The following is a 16668-nucleotide window of genomic DNA, read 5'->3' on the forward strand; positions in this document are numbered from 1 at the left end:
ATTCATTCAGATGCTTTTCAAATTAATGATCCAGGGAAAGCATTTGGTGTTACTGGAGACTCGCTCTGCTGCATACCAAACTTCAGGAGCTTTGACAAGCCTTAATGAAGGTTTGTCCCAGGTTCTGTTGCACGGGAACATTGGACTCTCGGTGGCTGCAAACATTCCTTCACACAGAACCTTTAATTTACAATGTCAGGTTTGTTGTAGAAACCAGAGCAGCACAGTTTCAATGGAAAAAGAGCGCCACAGGAATTTTAAACAGTGAAATGTCTCAATGAGCTAAGTTTTGTTCTCTCCCCATTAGGAGGCACGAGAACAGAAAGAGGATGATGACCTCAAACGAGCCACGGAATTAAGTCTACAAGGTGAAACTTCTTTAAGTTCTTCCAGTATGTTGCTTTTGAGAGAAAATTGATATGTGTGTATGAGTGCAGCTCCTGCCTGTCAGTAAGACAGCTGGGATTCATGTTCTTTTGGTCTGTGCTTTGTTGTGTTTGGCGCTCAAGGTCAGTTTTTCTTGTTCTTGGTTGTGAAAGCAAATGCCAGGAAAAACTTAAGCTGAAAAATTACTTACTTCAGTCTCTTGAGTTTTTAGTTAGCTATAGAGATACAGAGAGAGATATGTGTAATTTATTATAAGAACATCTATAATATACATTAATGAATAATACTAATTTGAAGAAAGTACAGCAGATCTTGAAACTTTGCATTCCCAGCAAAGCCAGCATGCTAATGGCCCTAGTCAGAACATAAGGATTATTTGTTTCTTGCATTGCTATTTTAGGGCTGATTAATGAATGCCCTAGCCTTGCCTGGAAAAATGAATCAGTGCTGTTTCTATCAGGTATGGGATGGGAAGGGGACAGACCTCACTGCAAGGTACAGCTGTTGGGGGTTAAGAAAGAAACCCAAAATGTACTATCTTTCTCCTCCAAGTCCAGACATTGCTGTAGGCCTCCTCAGGCATTGTTTAACATTTGTGTGAGGCTGGCATGCAAGTGATTTCATACAATCTGGCAGAGCAAAGCATAACTGAGAGAAAATTCCTGCTCCAAAGAGGGAGAGGGAGGGATAATAAAGTATTGTGTTAAGATACTTGTAGTTGCTCAGGGCCTTTTAAAGGCCCTCAGCTGTTACTGGAAGAACCTGTGTCAGCTCCTGAAGAGAAGTAAGCTGAATGCTGCTTAGGCATCTCTCACCCTGAGCTCTGGCAGACTAAGTGACCAGTCCTTCTTGGGTTTGCCTTGAATCATATCCAGGAAGAATGCAAGGCTTTCATCCCCTTGATTTGCAGTTGCTTGGCTTAAACACAAGCATTTCCTTGCTGCTGTCTCGTTTGTAAGGCATCAGGAAGCAGCTGTTCAAGGAGATGTACAACATCTTGAATGCAGAGCTGGTCTCATTTGTCTTATGAAGGACCCCAGTGATGCCACAAGCAGAGAACCATCAGAGTAGCCATCCTGGCACTGTAGGTGAAGTGGCCTTGAGCCATTCCTGTGGCAGGTGTTTTGTGCACAGGCCTACCAAGGTGCTGTGTTTCCAGGCTGTAGTCTACCCTACAGCCCAAGTGAGTGTGGAAAGCAGCAGCAAAGGATTCCCAGTGAAGTAAGGGAGTCATCTGTAAACTTCCCAAGAAGATTATACTAATCCAGTGACTGATGATTTAACAGGACAAACAGTGTGAGAATCTCTTTGGCAAAGCAGCTCCATCACAGCTGGCGTGATAGTCTCTTGAAAACAGACAAGAAAAAATTCCTGAGCAGCGTCCTGTTAATCCCAACTTCTCATCCACCCGGGACTCCATAGCTTTAATTGAACTGGTGAAAGCATAGCTACTTCTCCTAATGAGAACTGTACAAAATCTTAAATTAGTTGGGTAGCTGCTGAACCCCAGGAACTTTGGAACAGCATGTACAGGGAGCAGTGGTGCCTTCCGGCTCTTTACAGAAAGCTGCGTGCATTTTGCTCAGCCAAGCAAACTGGAAGTTCCTGTGGTGAGCAGAGTTCTTACCATTGAAAACAATGAAAAGATGCCTGCTGCCAGCAGTAGCATTTTTAGTGCCAGTTTTAATTCAAAAATGCACTTTGTTCATGAACTTATAGTTAAAACTGTAATTCATAGCTTCTCATTGCAGGAACTCGCAGCTCACTGACCAGACTGGCTGTCCTTCTTTTGCTGTCTGTCCTGTCTGCAGCCCACTGGTGCTCCAGAGCCAGCTGGGTGTTAACTGCTCTTTTGTCACCCAGCTGTCATTGCCATAGTGCCCTTTTGGAAAAGTATGAGGGAGATGGTGCTAAAATTAATTCAAAGATACTTAACTGTTGGTCTGACAAGTTGGAAAAGGGCAAGTGCTTTTGTTTTCCTTGAAAATGAAGCTTGAAATTTTATTATGCCTGTTTATGTGGGTAGATATACCTCAGCCTGTTGTAAACTCCTGTGTGGTCCACAGCTTCTCATGCAGTTGTCATTGTTTCCTTGGTATCTAGAGTTTAACAGCTCTCTCCTGGACAGCGTTGGCTCTGATGAAGACTCTGGGAATGAGGATGTTCTGGACATGGAGTATTCAGAAGCTGAAGCAGAAGAGCTGAAAAGAAACGCTGAGGTGTGATCCATGATTTCAAAAGCCAGCTGAGAAATACAGCTATTCTTTGTAGTCTTGAAGGTAGTTTTACAGAGCAGGTGTAGAGGCTAGAAAAGTATTTTATATTCTAAAGTAAAAACATAGAAAATTTCTGTACGTAAGTCTTACTGTGTTATTTTAATTACAAAAGAAAAAAAAACAAACCAAAACCAAAGCAAACAAAACCCAAAAAACCAAAAATTTAAAAATCAGCTGCAGAGACCTTCTGAATTTCTCTAAGATACTCTCTTTAACAGTATTGTCAGTGAATTCTAGAGGTAACATTTCCTGGTCAAGAGGGTATTAAAAAATACATTGTCAAAAGCTGTTGAATAGAAAGAGCATGTTTTCTGTGTGTAGAGAGGGTGTTGTTCACTGACATTACAGGTGCAGGACAAGAATTGGGGCTACATGTCCAGTATTAGCTGTTGAATCTGTGTACCATTATCAATGGTATGTCTTTGATATTTCAGAAGTAAGCATGGTGTTCCTTTTTGGCTTTTCTGTTTATTTGCTGGATTAATTCTGACATCAGTGGAAGTTGCTCAGGAAATGGTTGTTTAGAAAACTTTGCAGTGTAGAGCTCATGTCAGCATCTGTTCTGAGGTCAAAAAAAGCTCCTTGGCATGCTCACTTGCCTGCTGATAGATTAAATACACATTTCCCACTTCTGGAAAGACTCCTTGTTTGGTGTGAAGCAGGGTGTCTGTTTCTGTAATCCTTCACTGGTTTGCAGCTTTGAATACAGTAGCCAAAGCTGATATCTCAGGTATAACTCATCTTGTCCATAAGCTATGTGGGGGAAAAAAGAATGCCTGAAAGCTTTAATTGTACTTTTTTTTTTTTCCCAGACAGGAGAGCTTCCTCACTCCTATCGTCTCATCAGCATTGTCAGCCATATTGGAAGCACATCATCTTCAGGTAAAAATGCCACATTTTATTCTTTATCTCCTCTCTAGCTTGAAAAATCTGTAATACAAAATTACCATAGCATAATTATTTATAGGAAGGAATTCAGGCAGCAAAGCAAATCTTCTGTCATGACTTGCTGCTGGGGGAGCAGGTTGGGGATCTCATGGTGCCTGACTATGGCACATAGGAAACGTGCAGCTGGTGGGCTTTGTAGAATTGCTTGTGCCTGTTACCTGCTGATTGAGGGACCAGGATCTTATGGCTCTTTTAGCATTTAAATCTGACATAGGTGGCAGGACCAGGGTACCTGGCTAACCAGCTCCCTGGCTGAAGTGCAGCATGGAAAGGTGTGCAGAGAAGTTGTGGCTGCCCCATTCCCAGAAGTGTTCAAAGCCAGGCTGGATAAAGCTCTGGGCAGCCTGGTGTAGTGGAAGGTGTCCCTGCCCATGGCAGGCAGCTTGGAACAGGATGACCTTTGAGGTCCCTTCCAACCCAAACCATCCTGTGATTCTGTTGTTAAGGTCATTATATCAGTGATGTCTATGATATCAAGAAGCAGTCCTGGTTCACCTACAATGACCTGGAAGTCTCCAGAACTCTGGAGAGCACCGTGCAGTGTGACAGAGACCGAAGCGGATACATCTTCTTCTACATGCACAAGTAGGTGTCTTGGGGAATGTTGATCCTAGAAATTACCTGCTGCTTGTGAGGAGGGGGGCTTCTCTTCTTCCTCTGGTCCTCTGCTGGCATGAAAAATGTTTCCAGAATGACAAAATTTAAGTGCTCAGAGTTCAGAGGATTGTATGTCAATAATACATAGTGTTTTAACAAATACATTAAGTTGTATTTTAAGAATGAGATTCAATTTCTCAGTGCATGTGTTACACCAGGAATCATAATGGAGCTTGGGGTTTTTTTCTTAAGTGCTGTGATATTTGTAAATGCTCTTTACCCCTGCTCCTAGCAGTTGTGTTGTTGCAGCCATGGTCATCTCAGGACACAGCCAAAATGAGGTTTGTAGGTAGAAACGTTTTCAGGCACACAGAACTGAAGAAGGTTTGTATCCCCCTCTTCTGTCGTTGCTGCTGCTTGGAGATGTCAGATTAGAAATCTCTCTTTGCCAGGATTTGTAATGATTGAGTTTGTGAAGTAAACCCAGTTGCTGATTCCCTCAGGGCTACCTTATGTAGTGATTTGTTGTTGCACAAAATTTTCACTGTTGGTCTTTCGTTCTGTTCTAGAGATATCTTCGATGAGTTACTAGAAACAGAAAAAAATGCACAGCCACTTAGCATGGAAGTAGGAAGATCGGTTCGTCAGCCTCTGTGAAGAGTAAAACACCTTGTTCCTCCTGAGGAGCAAGGAAGATTCTGAACTTGTGCCAGCCACGCAGGAGTAACAAACAGCTCAGGGCCAAAACATGAGACGAAAGGTAGAAATATGGGACGCTCGGTTTGTTGAACCATCTGTGCAAGTCCTGGGCCTGAACTTTGTGTTTAAACCTTGACATCCAGAGCGACCCTCCTGTGGTGAAATTTTCAATGTTTCTCAAATGATTTTGTCAGCATGGAGCCTTAAAGAGTTGTAACAAGCCACAAGACTGCAGCTGCTCATAAACTGGTTTAAAAAATAGTGCAAAAAGAGACTCGACTTTAAAAGCCCATTCACCTGTGAGACGTGAGTGGCGAAGATTTACATATCACTTTGCGCTTTTGTTTCTTTTCTCCAAGAGCAATTTAAGCAATAGACTGTAACCTGGCGTGTGTTGTGTTAGTAATATTCACTGGAAAGCCAGATCACTGAGCAGGCTCTTGCCAGTCATCTGGCCAACAGGCATTTTGGAATCACTCAAGCTGATGCGTTGTGACATTCATGGGTTTGTAAGCGCTCTGCGATTTCCGTGCGGTTCCAGGAAACAAACTGTCGGTGCTGTGGAATGTATTGATACCTGGTGGCAGCTCTGTTGTTTTTTTACACCATTCACTGTCATCCTCATTTAGACGTGAGATTATATATGTGATTTCTTTTGTTTTACAAGTTCTATTATTTGATTGCATTTTCTCCATGAGGGTGTTGCATCGGTGCTGTTTGGAGAGGCGAGGTCTCTCGCTGGGTGTGCTGTGTTCCACACTGGAGTTGTGTTGCTTAGGGCTGCTCCAGTGTGATTCTGGGAGAGCTGAGTGCCTGGAGCAAACAGAGCAGTGGCAGGAGGTGAGCGACAGTTTTGGGAGGGAAGGAATGTTCTGGCATTACCCATCCTGTGCAGCACCATGGCACTTGAGCTGCCCTGTGGTTGAACCGTGGTCTTGCCATGGTCTTGTGACCCCAGGGTAAGAGGCTTTGTTCTGCAGCCATGTCTCCATTCTCCTCTTTGAGGAGTGCAAGAGTGCTCAAACTGTGAAATTCACCAGGTGGAAAGCTTTCAGAAGGCCCTTGCTTGGCATTGACAGAACATGGTTAGGAAGAAGCAGTGCTATCTGCTGGGTTTGGAAGCATGATGCTCCTTTTATAGCTTGTTTCAGCAGTGGGGGGAGAAGCCTATTAAGTTCATTTTTTTTCAGCACCTTTGCACTAATTAAGCAGGGGCAGATGTTTCCTTTCACTGACATTTACTCATTTCAGAGAAGTTGTTGCTGGAAGCAGAGTAGTTGCTCTTGTTTTGACCTCTAGTTCTGATTTTTGCAGCCTGAGTTTTAGAGATGAAAGCCTTCTTTAAGGAAGAAAAGGAAGAAAATCACCTATTTTGCTGTTGAGATAGTTAAAAAAACTCAGAAACTATCATTAAGAGTTTCTCAGGAATAAATGGGCTGCAGCAAAGCAGACAAAACCATCGATTTAGGAGGCAGCAGGCACTTTCACAGGCACTTCCACACGGGAGTTTATCCTGGCAGGGCGTGTCACTGCCCTCAGGGGCCTCTTCCCACTTGTGCAGCAGCAGCAAGTGACAGCGTCGGTGTCCTCCCCACCCCGAGCACTTGGGGGACCCTGGCGTGGTGAAGACTGACCTCCCTCCCAGTGCCAGGTGGGACAAGCCCAGGCGCCCTGGTCACGGTGGCACCTCCCTGGTCTCTGAGCCAGCAGCAAAGGCTTGCTTGCAGACATGCCAGAGTGTTCATCTGGTGAGATGCAGCCCGAGGGGGGTGTGTGTTAATTTATTACAAAGCATTATACTTTTCTATTGTCAGTACTAATTTGGGGTGAATTCTGGGCGACGGGAAGAGGTGGTGACATGGGAGTTGTCCTTTGAACTGATCGCCCTGCGAATGTGATGGACTGCTCTGTCCAGAGGGCAAACCTGTTTTCCCCAAGCACATCCTATGCTTGTGCTGTAAATAACTGGTATTCCTGTAGTATCAGAAGTCAGCTCTGCTTTTTTGGGTGGCAAGGTTGTTTTTACAAAGCGCTGCACTCCAGTTAATTTATAATAAAAGCAAAGATAGCCTGATTTTTCAGTGCAGTAACTTTTGTTTAAAACCAGTTTTGTTTGGATCAAGGTGAAAAAGCTGGTGCTTGAAAACAGTGTTCCTTGTGTTATGAAAAGTTCTTGCTTGTTATTCTAGTCATTAAGAATTTGCAGACATATACAATAATTTAAGCTTTTTTGTTTGGCATATGGCAGCTCAGTTGCACCTTCACCCGGGCAGGAGTGTCCTCAGAGCCCCTTCCTTGCAGAAGCCAGCTTTTTCCCTGCCCAAGAGCAGGGGGAGGATGACAGGTGTGTAATTCTCAAGGGATGTGCTGCCCACCAGTTGTGCCATTCCCACTGCTCACGCTGTTGCAGCAGCAGGTTCAGTAAGGTTGGCCCTCCATGTGGGATACCTGTCCTTGGGTATAGGTCGGTGAAGCTTAGCTGTGGGCCCTGAACATGTACTAGCTCTTCCTCAGTTAAACATTTACCCACTTCTGAATCAACCTAGTTTAGTACAAGTGTGATTCAGCAGAGAAACTCAAGGAACTCCCATCCCTCTGTTCCTTTTGTCACTTTGTTGTCTGACTGCGATAATTTGCTCTTGATTTACACCCCTAATCTGAGAGGGGCAGAGCTTTCGTGTCACTGAACTGGAGCTTGTGTGTGGGTCCCTGGGAAGCCCTGGCCAGCAGGGCTGCACGTGGAGCCTTTCCAAAGCAAGGACTGCATTCCCAGCCGGGCAGCAGAGCGGGACTGACGGGAGGAGAGCGCAGAGCTGTGCAGCACTGTGGCCTCGGCCTGGCCTTCCCCCTGCTCACTGCAGCACAGATAAGATCACCCATGCATCTTCCTGCCCGTCCTGCATCCGAGGAGGGGCTGACTGCCAGCTCAGCACTTCCTGCTTCAGTTCACCCTGGCACGAGGAGGCAGGTGGGGAACATCGTGGGGCTGGGAATAACTCATCTGCTTTGTTTTAATGGAGCTAATTATCCCTGTAATTGCCCGCCAAAGAGAGAAAAAGGGGTGCAGGACCCCTGGCAGCTGCTGTCCACGTGGTTTGCTGCCAGACTCCAGCCTTGCCTCCCACTGGCTTCTGCACCCTGACTTTCTGGTTCTTTACACTGTTGATGTGGAGCAGTGCTTTTCTCTGTGTTTTAGCAGACCTGTTCCTCTCTATTCTTTACAGTTTTTGCTCTTGGGTTCCCCCTGCCCGTTTTTAAATGATGTGTAGATAGATTTTTGTGAAATTAAAACCTCTTTATTAACCCTCTATTGATTTGGAATCTTATTTCTGCTGGCTCTTGATGGGCACTGCTCCTCCACCTCCCCTCTTGCATTGGGATTTTGCTCGGTTGCCTGGGAACATCCTGTGTGGGTTCAGTGCCCCTCAGCACGTGTCCTCCTGCCCCCCCTGAGAGAGATATGTCCCCATGGGGGACACCTCAGTGCCTCTCAGCATCCCTGTAGAGCCCAAGTAGAAGGGAGAAGCCCTCCTCCCCTCCTGGGTCCAAGGACGAGTGATCCTTGGTGTGTGTCCCCACAGGCACAGTGTCCCCTCATTTACCTTTGGTACCACACGTATTTACTGCAGTTCAAGCGATAAGGCAGGGAGTGGCTCCAGCTGCACACTGGACCTTTAGCCCGGAGCTGCAGGTGCCCGGATGGGAGAGTCCTGGCTCCCCGAGCATGCCCAGCCTGTGCATCACCTCTGAGCACAGCAAGGACAAAGGAAGGCCTCAGGGGAAAGGAGCTGAGGGTCCTCCCCTGTGCTGCTGGTGCCCGGTCAAGACCTGTGTCTCTGTGTGCCAGCTCTCAACCAAACCCCCACACCTGGGGCTGGGCCTTGGCGTTGGAGGGGAGAGACCACAGCCCTACTTTTCACACTTATTTTATTTGCTAAAGAGCTGGGATTGTTCCTGTGCCCAGGCTCCTGCCCTAGAAGAGTCCATTGTCCTTCTTGAGCTTCTGTTGTTTCCACAAGGGCAGGCTGCTGAAGGCAGAGCGGCTCATGCCAAAAACAGCCTGGAAGTCCGCGTCGGAGAGGTGGTCCTGGGGCCAGAGAAAGGAGGCTGAGCTGAAGAACTGGGAGGGGCTTTCCCTATCTCCCCCTCCAGCAGCCCCCTGGCCTCATCTTACCTCCTTCCTGCTGGGATCCACACCCCGGGGCAGGTCCTCGGCTGAGGTGTTCACCAGCACATCCAAGGGGAAGGTCTCCAGTTTGGTGGGGACGAGGGTGGTGGTGGCAGTGAAGACCTCTTCCCTGGATGTGATCACCTGAATGGGGGGTGCAGAGTCACATCAGGCCTGGCCCAGGGATGGAGGCAGCAGGCTGGCTCCAGGTGTCTGCTCACGGAGGAGCTGTCCTTGCAACTCCTCCTGGCACCTGCCGAGGGGATGGAAGGGCTTTCTGTGCCCCCTCCCAGCCCAGCTGCCTTTCTCCTTGTGCCACTTACTGAGGTGAGCTGCCCGAGGCTGCTCTCATCACCCAGCTCAGCTCTCAGCGTCTCGTAGGATTTCTTGTCCTGGGAAGGAGACAAAAGTGCTCAGCCCTCGGCAGGTGCAGGGGGCAGGCAAGCTGCTGCCCACGCCCTGGAGCTGCTCCTGGGGCCAGACCCACATCTGGTCCTTCTGCAAAGGGACCCCCTGGTCTTTCAAACCCCAGCCATGACTCACGTCCCAGTTGAGAGGGTCCCAGGCCAGGAACCAGCCAGTGAAGGTGGGGGGCTCATAACCCTGCTTCACCACAATGATGGGGGTGTCAAGGTCACGGCCACTGGGGTGGCTCCGCAGGTACTCCTGTGCCATCACTGCTGCCGCCTCCTTCTCTGTCTCATTGGCACCTTTCCCAATCCAGAGGAAAACCTGCAATAAAGTTACTGTGTCCACCACTGGGCTGAGATGGAGCCCTCTGGGGCCATGGTTGGAGGCACATGGGCTCTGTCCATGGGGAAGGACTCCAGGAGTCCATCCTCAGCATTCTCTGGAGCAAGAAGGACAGAAAAAAGCATCATGGGGCCATGTATAGGCAGGTTTCCAGCCTCCCATCCCAGCAACTGTGGCTGATGCAGGTCCTCCAACCACAGACACATCAACTTTTGGAATCAAAGGTCTGTCCCCTGCTCCATGCTCCCCCAGCTCACCTGGTCCCAGGTGTCTAGTAGATAAACATCACTCTCCTCCAGGTCATCCTGGGTGAAGTCTATGATCTCTGTGGCCAAGAAGGTGCCTGTCTTGTTGGAGCACTCAAAGAGACGGGGGGGTACAGAGGGGTTCTCCTCCTGCAGCCTGAGAGGAGTCAACAAGATGGGAATGAGGCTCACCCTGCTTGGGGTCTGGTGGCCCATCTTACCCCTGGGCATGGCTAGGGACAAGACTGGTACCTCTTGTTACTGGCATATTGGGACTTGCCCCCCAGGGCCAGCCAGAACTCCGGTGGCTCCTGCCCTTCTGCAATCACTGGCTTCTCCATCTTGGAGATTATGTCAGCCACACTCTTGGCCATCTCACGTTCGTCCCCGCTGCAGCCCTGCCAAGCAAGCACAGCTGCTCCATCACTGGCCCAGGCGAAGAGGAGGAAGAGGAGGTGGGGACACCCACGCCAGTGCCCAGCAGTACCCACCTTCCCATACCAGAGGTAGCAGCAGCTGGGGGTTTTGAGCACGAAGACATCGTTGGAGTTGAGGGAGGAGGCGCGCACAGGCACCTCGAAGGCCTTGGTGTTGTACTCGTTGGTGCCGTGCACTTGGAAGAGCCGGGTGGAGGGTGTGGGCTCTGTGCTGCCCGCCCGTGACGTGCCACCCTGGGGGACGGGGACAGGACGTCACCACCCGTGCCACAAGCTCACTGGCCAGCCCATGCCCCCAGGTCCCCGAGCTCACCGCATACACCACCATCTTGCCCTTGAAGATGGCCATCAGGTGGGCCGGCTCCTTGCCCATGGTGACGCGGATCTGCACGGGCTCGTTGTTGTACTTCTGGTCCAGCGCGACGGCTTGGTAGGCGGAGGCAGCCAGCTCATCTGCGCTGGCTTGGCGGCCCTGGGCAGGGCAGAGGGGGCTCAGCACCCACCACAGCCCCCTTGCCCTCTTGAGAAGAGGCAACTCGTGCTGCTCCCAAGGGGCAGAGCACCCCCAGTCCAGGGAGGCACACCCCTGTCCCCCCACATGGGGCAGTGACCTGGAGGTCTCACCTGCCAGATGTAGATGATGCGGTTCACCTTGGGCCCCACGTAATAGGTGTAGAGCACCAAGTAGCAGTCCCCGCCATAGAAATGGCCCAGCCACTTCTTCTCCACAGGCACCAGCTCGTTGTCCTCCACACGCCAGACCTGGTGGGACAGGGATACACTGCTGTCAGAGCTCGTGTATCCTCCTGCTCTGCAGACCCTGGACCCCACAGCATCCCCTGGTATAGCAAAGGGGGTACCTGAGAGGGTCCCACATTCTTCCATGGTCACCCTACCTCTACTTCTCCAGATCCATCATCCACCATCTTCTGCTGGGCAGCCATCTGGGGCTTGGCGTGCAGCGTGGTAGCATCAAACTTCACCTGCTCCACCTTGGCTGAGGGGAAGGGCAGAGGGGTGAGCCAAATCCCTTCGGGCCACAGGAGCTCCCCACAGCCTGCCCATCCCAATCCAAGAAGTCCTTCCGCACTGGAAGGAGACACTCACCCACTTTGCCCACGGTGTGGGTCTTGCCCAACCCACTGGTCTGGTTGGGGAGAGTCCATTTTTGGAAGAGCTGCCTGAAGACGGCTGACTCGGACCCATCATTCTCTGTTTCCACGCTGGTGCTGTCCGGATAGTTCTTGGCTTTGATGAAGCCCTGGTGGGATCCAAACACAGAGCGTGGGCATGGAGTGCCTGGCACCCCAGGGAGCAGTCAGGCTATTGTGTAACAAACCCCTAACCCAGCACCCACCAGCGCCCTGCTCATCGCCTGCTGCTTCTCCTCCTTGTTGGCATTCTTGCCCTTCCAGACGAAGATCTTGATACCTCCTTGATCAAGGATGTAGCAGTCCTTGAAGAAGAGGCAATAGAAATTAGGACTTTAGGCAAGTCCACCAAATTCAGCTTTTGAAGGATTAAAGCTGCCAAGGAAACTGGGCACCCCCTAGCATCCCACGGGTGACAGACCTCGTGCAGGAGCATGTCTTGAGTAAGGGGTCGAATTGCCACCTCCTGTATGACCAGGTTTCCACTGGCGTTGGAGACACTGACAGGAGAAAAAGAGATGAAAAAAGGCTTAGAAAGTGGGTTGGAAAGCCCCATGCCCATTACAGGGAGGTAGGGTTTAGCGGGGCTGTCCCCAGCCCATCCCTTTCCCCAGTCAGATCATGACACAGGTGGTGCCCAGGGGCTCTCTGGCTGTGCCATGGTGGCAAACTGGTTTGTAGCTCGCCCTGCCAGGCAGCTCACTCATGGCCACAAGGAGGGACAGAGGGGTGTCAGATGCTTTGGGGCCACTGAGGCACATTGCCACAGCATCCAAAGGCGATGCTTGCACGAGCATCTCTATCGGGTACCAATCCTCTTGGCAGCTGGGATTCCTCTAGCTCCAATGGCACCCAAAGGACTTATCCCCACCCCTTCTGCAGCTTTGAGCCTTCCTGGTGTCTGTCCATGGGGCTGGGAATTGTGGGACACAGCAGAGATGGCTCCTGGCTCCCTCTGACACCACGGAAAACACTCCATGCGTAACCCACCCCCAACAACTCACTGGTAGAGCTTGAGGGAGGATTTGAGTTTCTGGTCCACTTTGTCATCAGGGATGGCGGGCTGGATGTCCCTCTTTTCACCCAGCACATGCTTAAGGACCTTCATGAGCCCTGGTGAGGCATCCTCATCCTCACCATCCACTACGCCCACCTTGGCACGGCCCCCACGTTCCCGGTCCCGGATATCCTTGGCCAGGGTCATCGCCTGCAGCCAGGGGAGAAGAGATAAGCCCAGATGAGGGAGGGAGTGGCTGGTGACCCTCCCTCCTCCAGGAGGGGACCTTGGGAGCCCCTGGCCATACCCTCAGCCTCTCGTTTCGGTTGCTCTCAGGGCCGTTCCACTGGATGATGAGCTGCCCCAGGTCCAGCAGGAATACATCTCCTCTGTTGAAGCTTTTCCAGCTCATCTCCACCTACAGCAGGATGGGATTGAGCAGGGTGGGTGGCCAGCAGCAGAATGCCTGGATCCCCTGGCTCTGCAGCCCCTCTCACTCAGGAATATGGGCCTCCAGCCTATATTCCTCCTCCCTGCCCTGAGACAGGCTTTCTGGGGAGCAGTTTCAAGGCAAGGCAGCATCATCCCACACCCACTGTGTGCCCTGCTTGAAGGCAGCTGTGTCTGGGGGTGCTCTGGCCTGATCCTGATCCAGACTCCACACATCCCATAACTCACCTCTCCTGCCACCACGTTCTTCTTGCCCTTCACATGCAGCAGTCGCTGGACGTTGTAGGTGTTGGTCTCCACATGCTTCATGCCTGAGGCCACCCCACCCTTCTTATAGCTGGGAGGGGACAGACATGGTGTCAGCCCTGGGTCCCCTTCCTCACACCACTGGGGTCTCCCTCCCACCTCTGTGCACAGGGAGGTGTTTGGGGTACACACACACACGTGGTAATGGAGAGACAGAGCTCCAGATCCTCCTTCTTCCTCCCCCACCTCGCTGAGACGGAGCTGTCCCCATCCCCTCTGGGCAGGTCTCCACAGGCCCCCTCCCCACTGTCACCCACCACGGGCGCCCCGGGGTGACCGACATACATGAGTCCCTGCTTGAAGTAGGCGCGGAAGGTCTCGCTCTCGTGTCCCTGGACCTCGCGGTGCTGCACGGCCACGGAGCCCAGGTGCTCGTCCATCTGGGTGGTGTAGATGGCGGCCGCCCCCTGCTCATCCTGGCTCGACTCCTTGCCCAGCCAGTAGTGGACGTCGTAGCTGAAGCTGCTCCCAGACTTGCGCGTCTGCAGGACACCGGTCCCCGCTAGAAGAGCCCCCGTGTCCCCAGGCCAGGCTGGCCGCAGACATCCCTCCCTGTGCCCGGCCCCTTGGGGCAGAGCCCCTTCCCAGCTCCCTGTGCCCCCCGACTGCCCTACCGACAGCAGGACGTAGCAATCCCCCTCGTAGAAGTTGCCGTAGCTTTTGGTGGGCACCGGCACCATCTCCATGCTCTGCAGAAGGAAGGCAGACATCAGCCCTGGTGGGGGGACCCCCAGCCCAGCCCCTTGCACCCCAGTGCCCCCAGCACCGGGAGCTGCTGGGTTTAACCCCGGATGCTGCACTGAGACCCCAAACCAGCTACTGAGGGCACACAGGGAGGCTCTTCCCTCACAGAGACCCCCAGGGCAGCCCCAATGGTGTTCCTACCTCAATCCGCCATATCTGGATGCCCGGCGTGGTCTTGTTCAGTGTCCTGGAGACTTTGGCGCTGAGCTCCACCATGGTGACAGGTACCACCGGCGAGGGGACCTGCCAGCATTGGCAACACCCTCGTTAATGGCAGGCAGTGTCATTAAGAGCTGGGACACAGCCAGCCTGCTGTGCCATCTGCTTCCCTGCTTGCTCTGCAGAAAGCCCCGCTGTGAACCCGCCCTGCACGGAGCTGCACGGGGTGAGGGGACCCCCAGCACCCTGGCACCAGCAATGTGGCACACAGGTGGGGCTGCCATCCCCTCGGCTTGGCTGGCACTGCAGCTAATGAGTCCGTACAGGGTCCAGGCTGGGAAGGTGCAGCGTTCCAGAAGTGCCCCAGTGCCCTGCCCTGGCTCCAAGCACGGGACAGGGCAGTGCATGAGCTGCAGCTGGGTGACACTGCTGCACGGTGGCCTGTTCCTCCCCAGGACCAGCAGGAACTGGCCCTGCTCAGCCTTGTCCTGGCACGGCTTGGCCACTGCTTACACACACAACACACACAGATGCACACACACTGCCTGCTTCAGCCCCCTGCCTCCAAACCCAGCCGAGGGCACATCCTGGCTCCACAGGGGTGCTGGGTGCCAGCACTGCCGAGCTTGCCCACAGCCATCTCTGCCAGGCTGCCAGGGCTCCCCTCAAGCAGGCAGAGGGGCCGAGTCAGGCAAAGCCACCTGTGCTCCTGGCTGGAAGCTGGCACGGAGTGCTGGCATTGCCCACATGGGAGGTTTCTGCTTCCCAGCCCTGCCAAACCCCACCTGGCCCACACATCCCGCACCTCAGACCCAGGGGGAAGCATTCCCTTCAGCACAGCCCCAAGATGGGGCTCGGGTGGGTCCCCAAGCCCATTCCCAGGCTAACCCGATGCCGGGAGTGATGGTGGCCATGGGACGTGCTGCCCACCCCATGCCCACCCTCTGTCCCTCACCCTGCCCCAGCTCCTCACCTTCCCTGCAGAGCTGGGTGCACAGGTGAGCGTACCTAGGTGGAGTGCTCAGGTGCCAGCACCCAGGAGACCTTTGTTCCCTCATGTCCCAGCCTTTGCTCACCATATAAGGGCAGGGACAGCCCAGAGTCAAGGTCCCCACAGCCCTCCAAGACTTTGTGGCACCTAAGAGCCCCGTTACTCATGGGGTGTTTCCCCCCCAGATGCTATTGCACCCTGCCCACGGGCTGGCTGTGCCCAGGGTGGCTCCTCTGCCCTCCCCAGGCCTCTGCTCCTCTTGGCCCCTGGTACTGAGTCCATGCTGAATTTTTTTCTTTTGCACTCCACCAAGTAGTCCCATAAAAAGTGATAGCAATGGGCTGGAGCAGGACACGTGAGCATCAGCCACAAACACAGGTGCCTTGATGCCATGGGGATGGCCACTGCTCTTCACTCGCCACACCCTAAAATCCCCAAACCCTCCCAGACATGGAGCACTCAGACCATGGAAAGGGGGTTTTTGGTCCCTCCTCCCCGAGAAATGTTCCATGAAGTGACAGCAATGCAGCACCTGGGGCATCCCCGTCCCACCCCCTAACTGGCACAGTGCCGCCCTGACCCTGGGACTGTCCCCAGGCCGTTTCACACCCCAGCTGGAAGCCAGATCCCTGCTCACCTCTGCTTTGCCTCCCTCCCTTGGAGCCTCCACAGCCCCAAGGTCCTTCTGGGGATGGAAAGGGGGTGCACAGGTGGGACATGGGGCAGGACAGGACATGAAGTGGTGGCACGGCTAAGCCCTGTGCCCCAGCCTGTGCCCCCAGACCCCAGTCCCAAGGGCTGGGATGTGATGATGCCCTTGGTGCTGGCAGAGAGAAGGGACTGAAGGGGCTCCCAGGCCCGATGGTGCTTTTAGGGAATGACCACGGCACCCATGAAGGTGGGAGGGGCAGGTGTCAGCAGCAGGCGGGTCCCCGGGCTCCTGTCCTGCCCTTCTGTCCTCCCCAGCCCTGGGGATTGCTGCAGCTTTGTCTGCATGCCCTGCTGAGCCAGCAGTCCTGGCCCCAAGCACTGCGGGCATCCTGCAGCCCCAAACCCTGCCTGACAGTCCCCCCTGCAGGGATCCCCCAAGTGACGATGGCTGAACCAGAACAGGGGCATGTCAGCCACAAACAGGGGGTGTCCTGATGCCACAGGGGTGGGCTCTGCTGTGCCCTGCACTCCCTTGGCCCCCAAACCCTCCAAACCCTGCCACCCACCTCCTGCACCCCACTCGAGTGTCCCCGTGGAGCCCTTACCTGGGTGCAGAACCCCAGAGGGGTGTTTAGGGTGGGGTGGAACACCCGGGTGGCCGCTGTCACCCTCTGCTCAGTGGCTGTGTCCCAGGGCAGTCTGTCAGTGT

At 52.8% G+C, this 16668-nt stretch overlaps 2 protein-coding genes across 5 annotated transcripts in view; one reads left to right on the forward strand and one right to left on the reverse strand.

The window, feature by feature from the left end:
- Positions 1-8215, forward strand: part of USP37 (ubiquitin specific peptidase 37) — a 34678-nt gene extending 26463 nt beyond the window's left edge. For all 3 annotated transcript variants that reach the window (XM_064434797.1, XM_064434799.1, XM_064434798.1), the window contains exons 20-24: positions 308-368; positions 2491-2606; positions 3476-3545; positions 4058-4196; positions 4778-8215. In XM_064434797.1, coding sequence (XP_064290867.1) covers positions 308-368; positions 2491-2606; positions 3476-3545; positions 4058-4196; positions 4778-4865 — 474 coding nt within the window. In that variant the 3' untranslated portion in view covers positions 4866-8215. The remainder of the gene's footprint in view (positions 1-307; positions 369-2490; positions 2607-3475; positions 3546-4057; positions 4197-4777) is intronic.
- Positions 8216-8817: 602 nt separating this feature from the next.
- Positions 8818-16589, reverse strand: VIL1 (villin 1). Of its 2 annotated transcripts, none has more exons than XM_064434807.1 (20): positions 16565-16589; positions 14300-14401; positions 14029-14103; positions 13700-13896; positions 13337-13445; positions 12966-13076; positions 12666-12868; positions 12083-12161; positions 11868-11966; positions 11618-11771; positions 11407-11507; positions 11135-11272; positions 10824-10982; positions 10565-10744; positions 10326-10471; positions 10086-10230; positions 9619-9807; positions 9399-9467; positions 9082-9219; positions 8818-8994 (listed from the first exon to the last, which is right to left on the reverse strand). In XM_064434807.1, the coding sequence occupies exons 2-20, from the start codon at positions 14372-14374 to the stop codon at positions 8881-8883; spliced, it is 2481 nt and encodes an 826-aa protein (XP_064290877.1). In that variant the 5' UTR covers positions 14375-14401; positions 16565-16589; the 3' UTR covers positions 8818-8880. The 2 variants fall into 2 exon arrangements, with proteins under 2 accessions (XP_064290877.1, XP_064290876.1); XM_064434806.1 differs by lacking the exon at positions 16565-16589 and adding an exon at positions 15291-15373.
- Positions 16590-16668: the final 79 nt, after the last annotated feature.

The sequence above is a fragment of the Passer domesticus genome, chromosome 10 (assembly GCF_036417665.1).
Source record: "Passer domesticus isolate bPasDom1 chromosome 10, bPasDom1.hap1, whole genome shotgun sequence".
Taxonomy (NCBI): Eukaryota; Metazoa; Chordata; class Aves; order Passeriformes; family Passeridae; genus Passer; species Passer domesticus.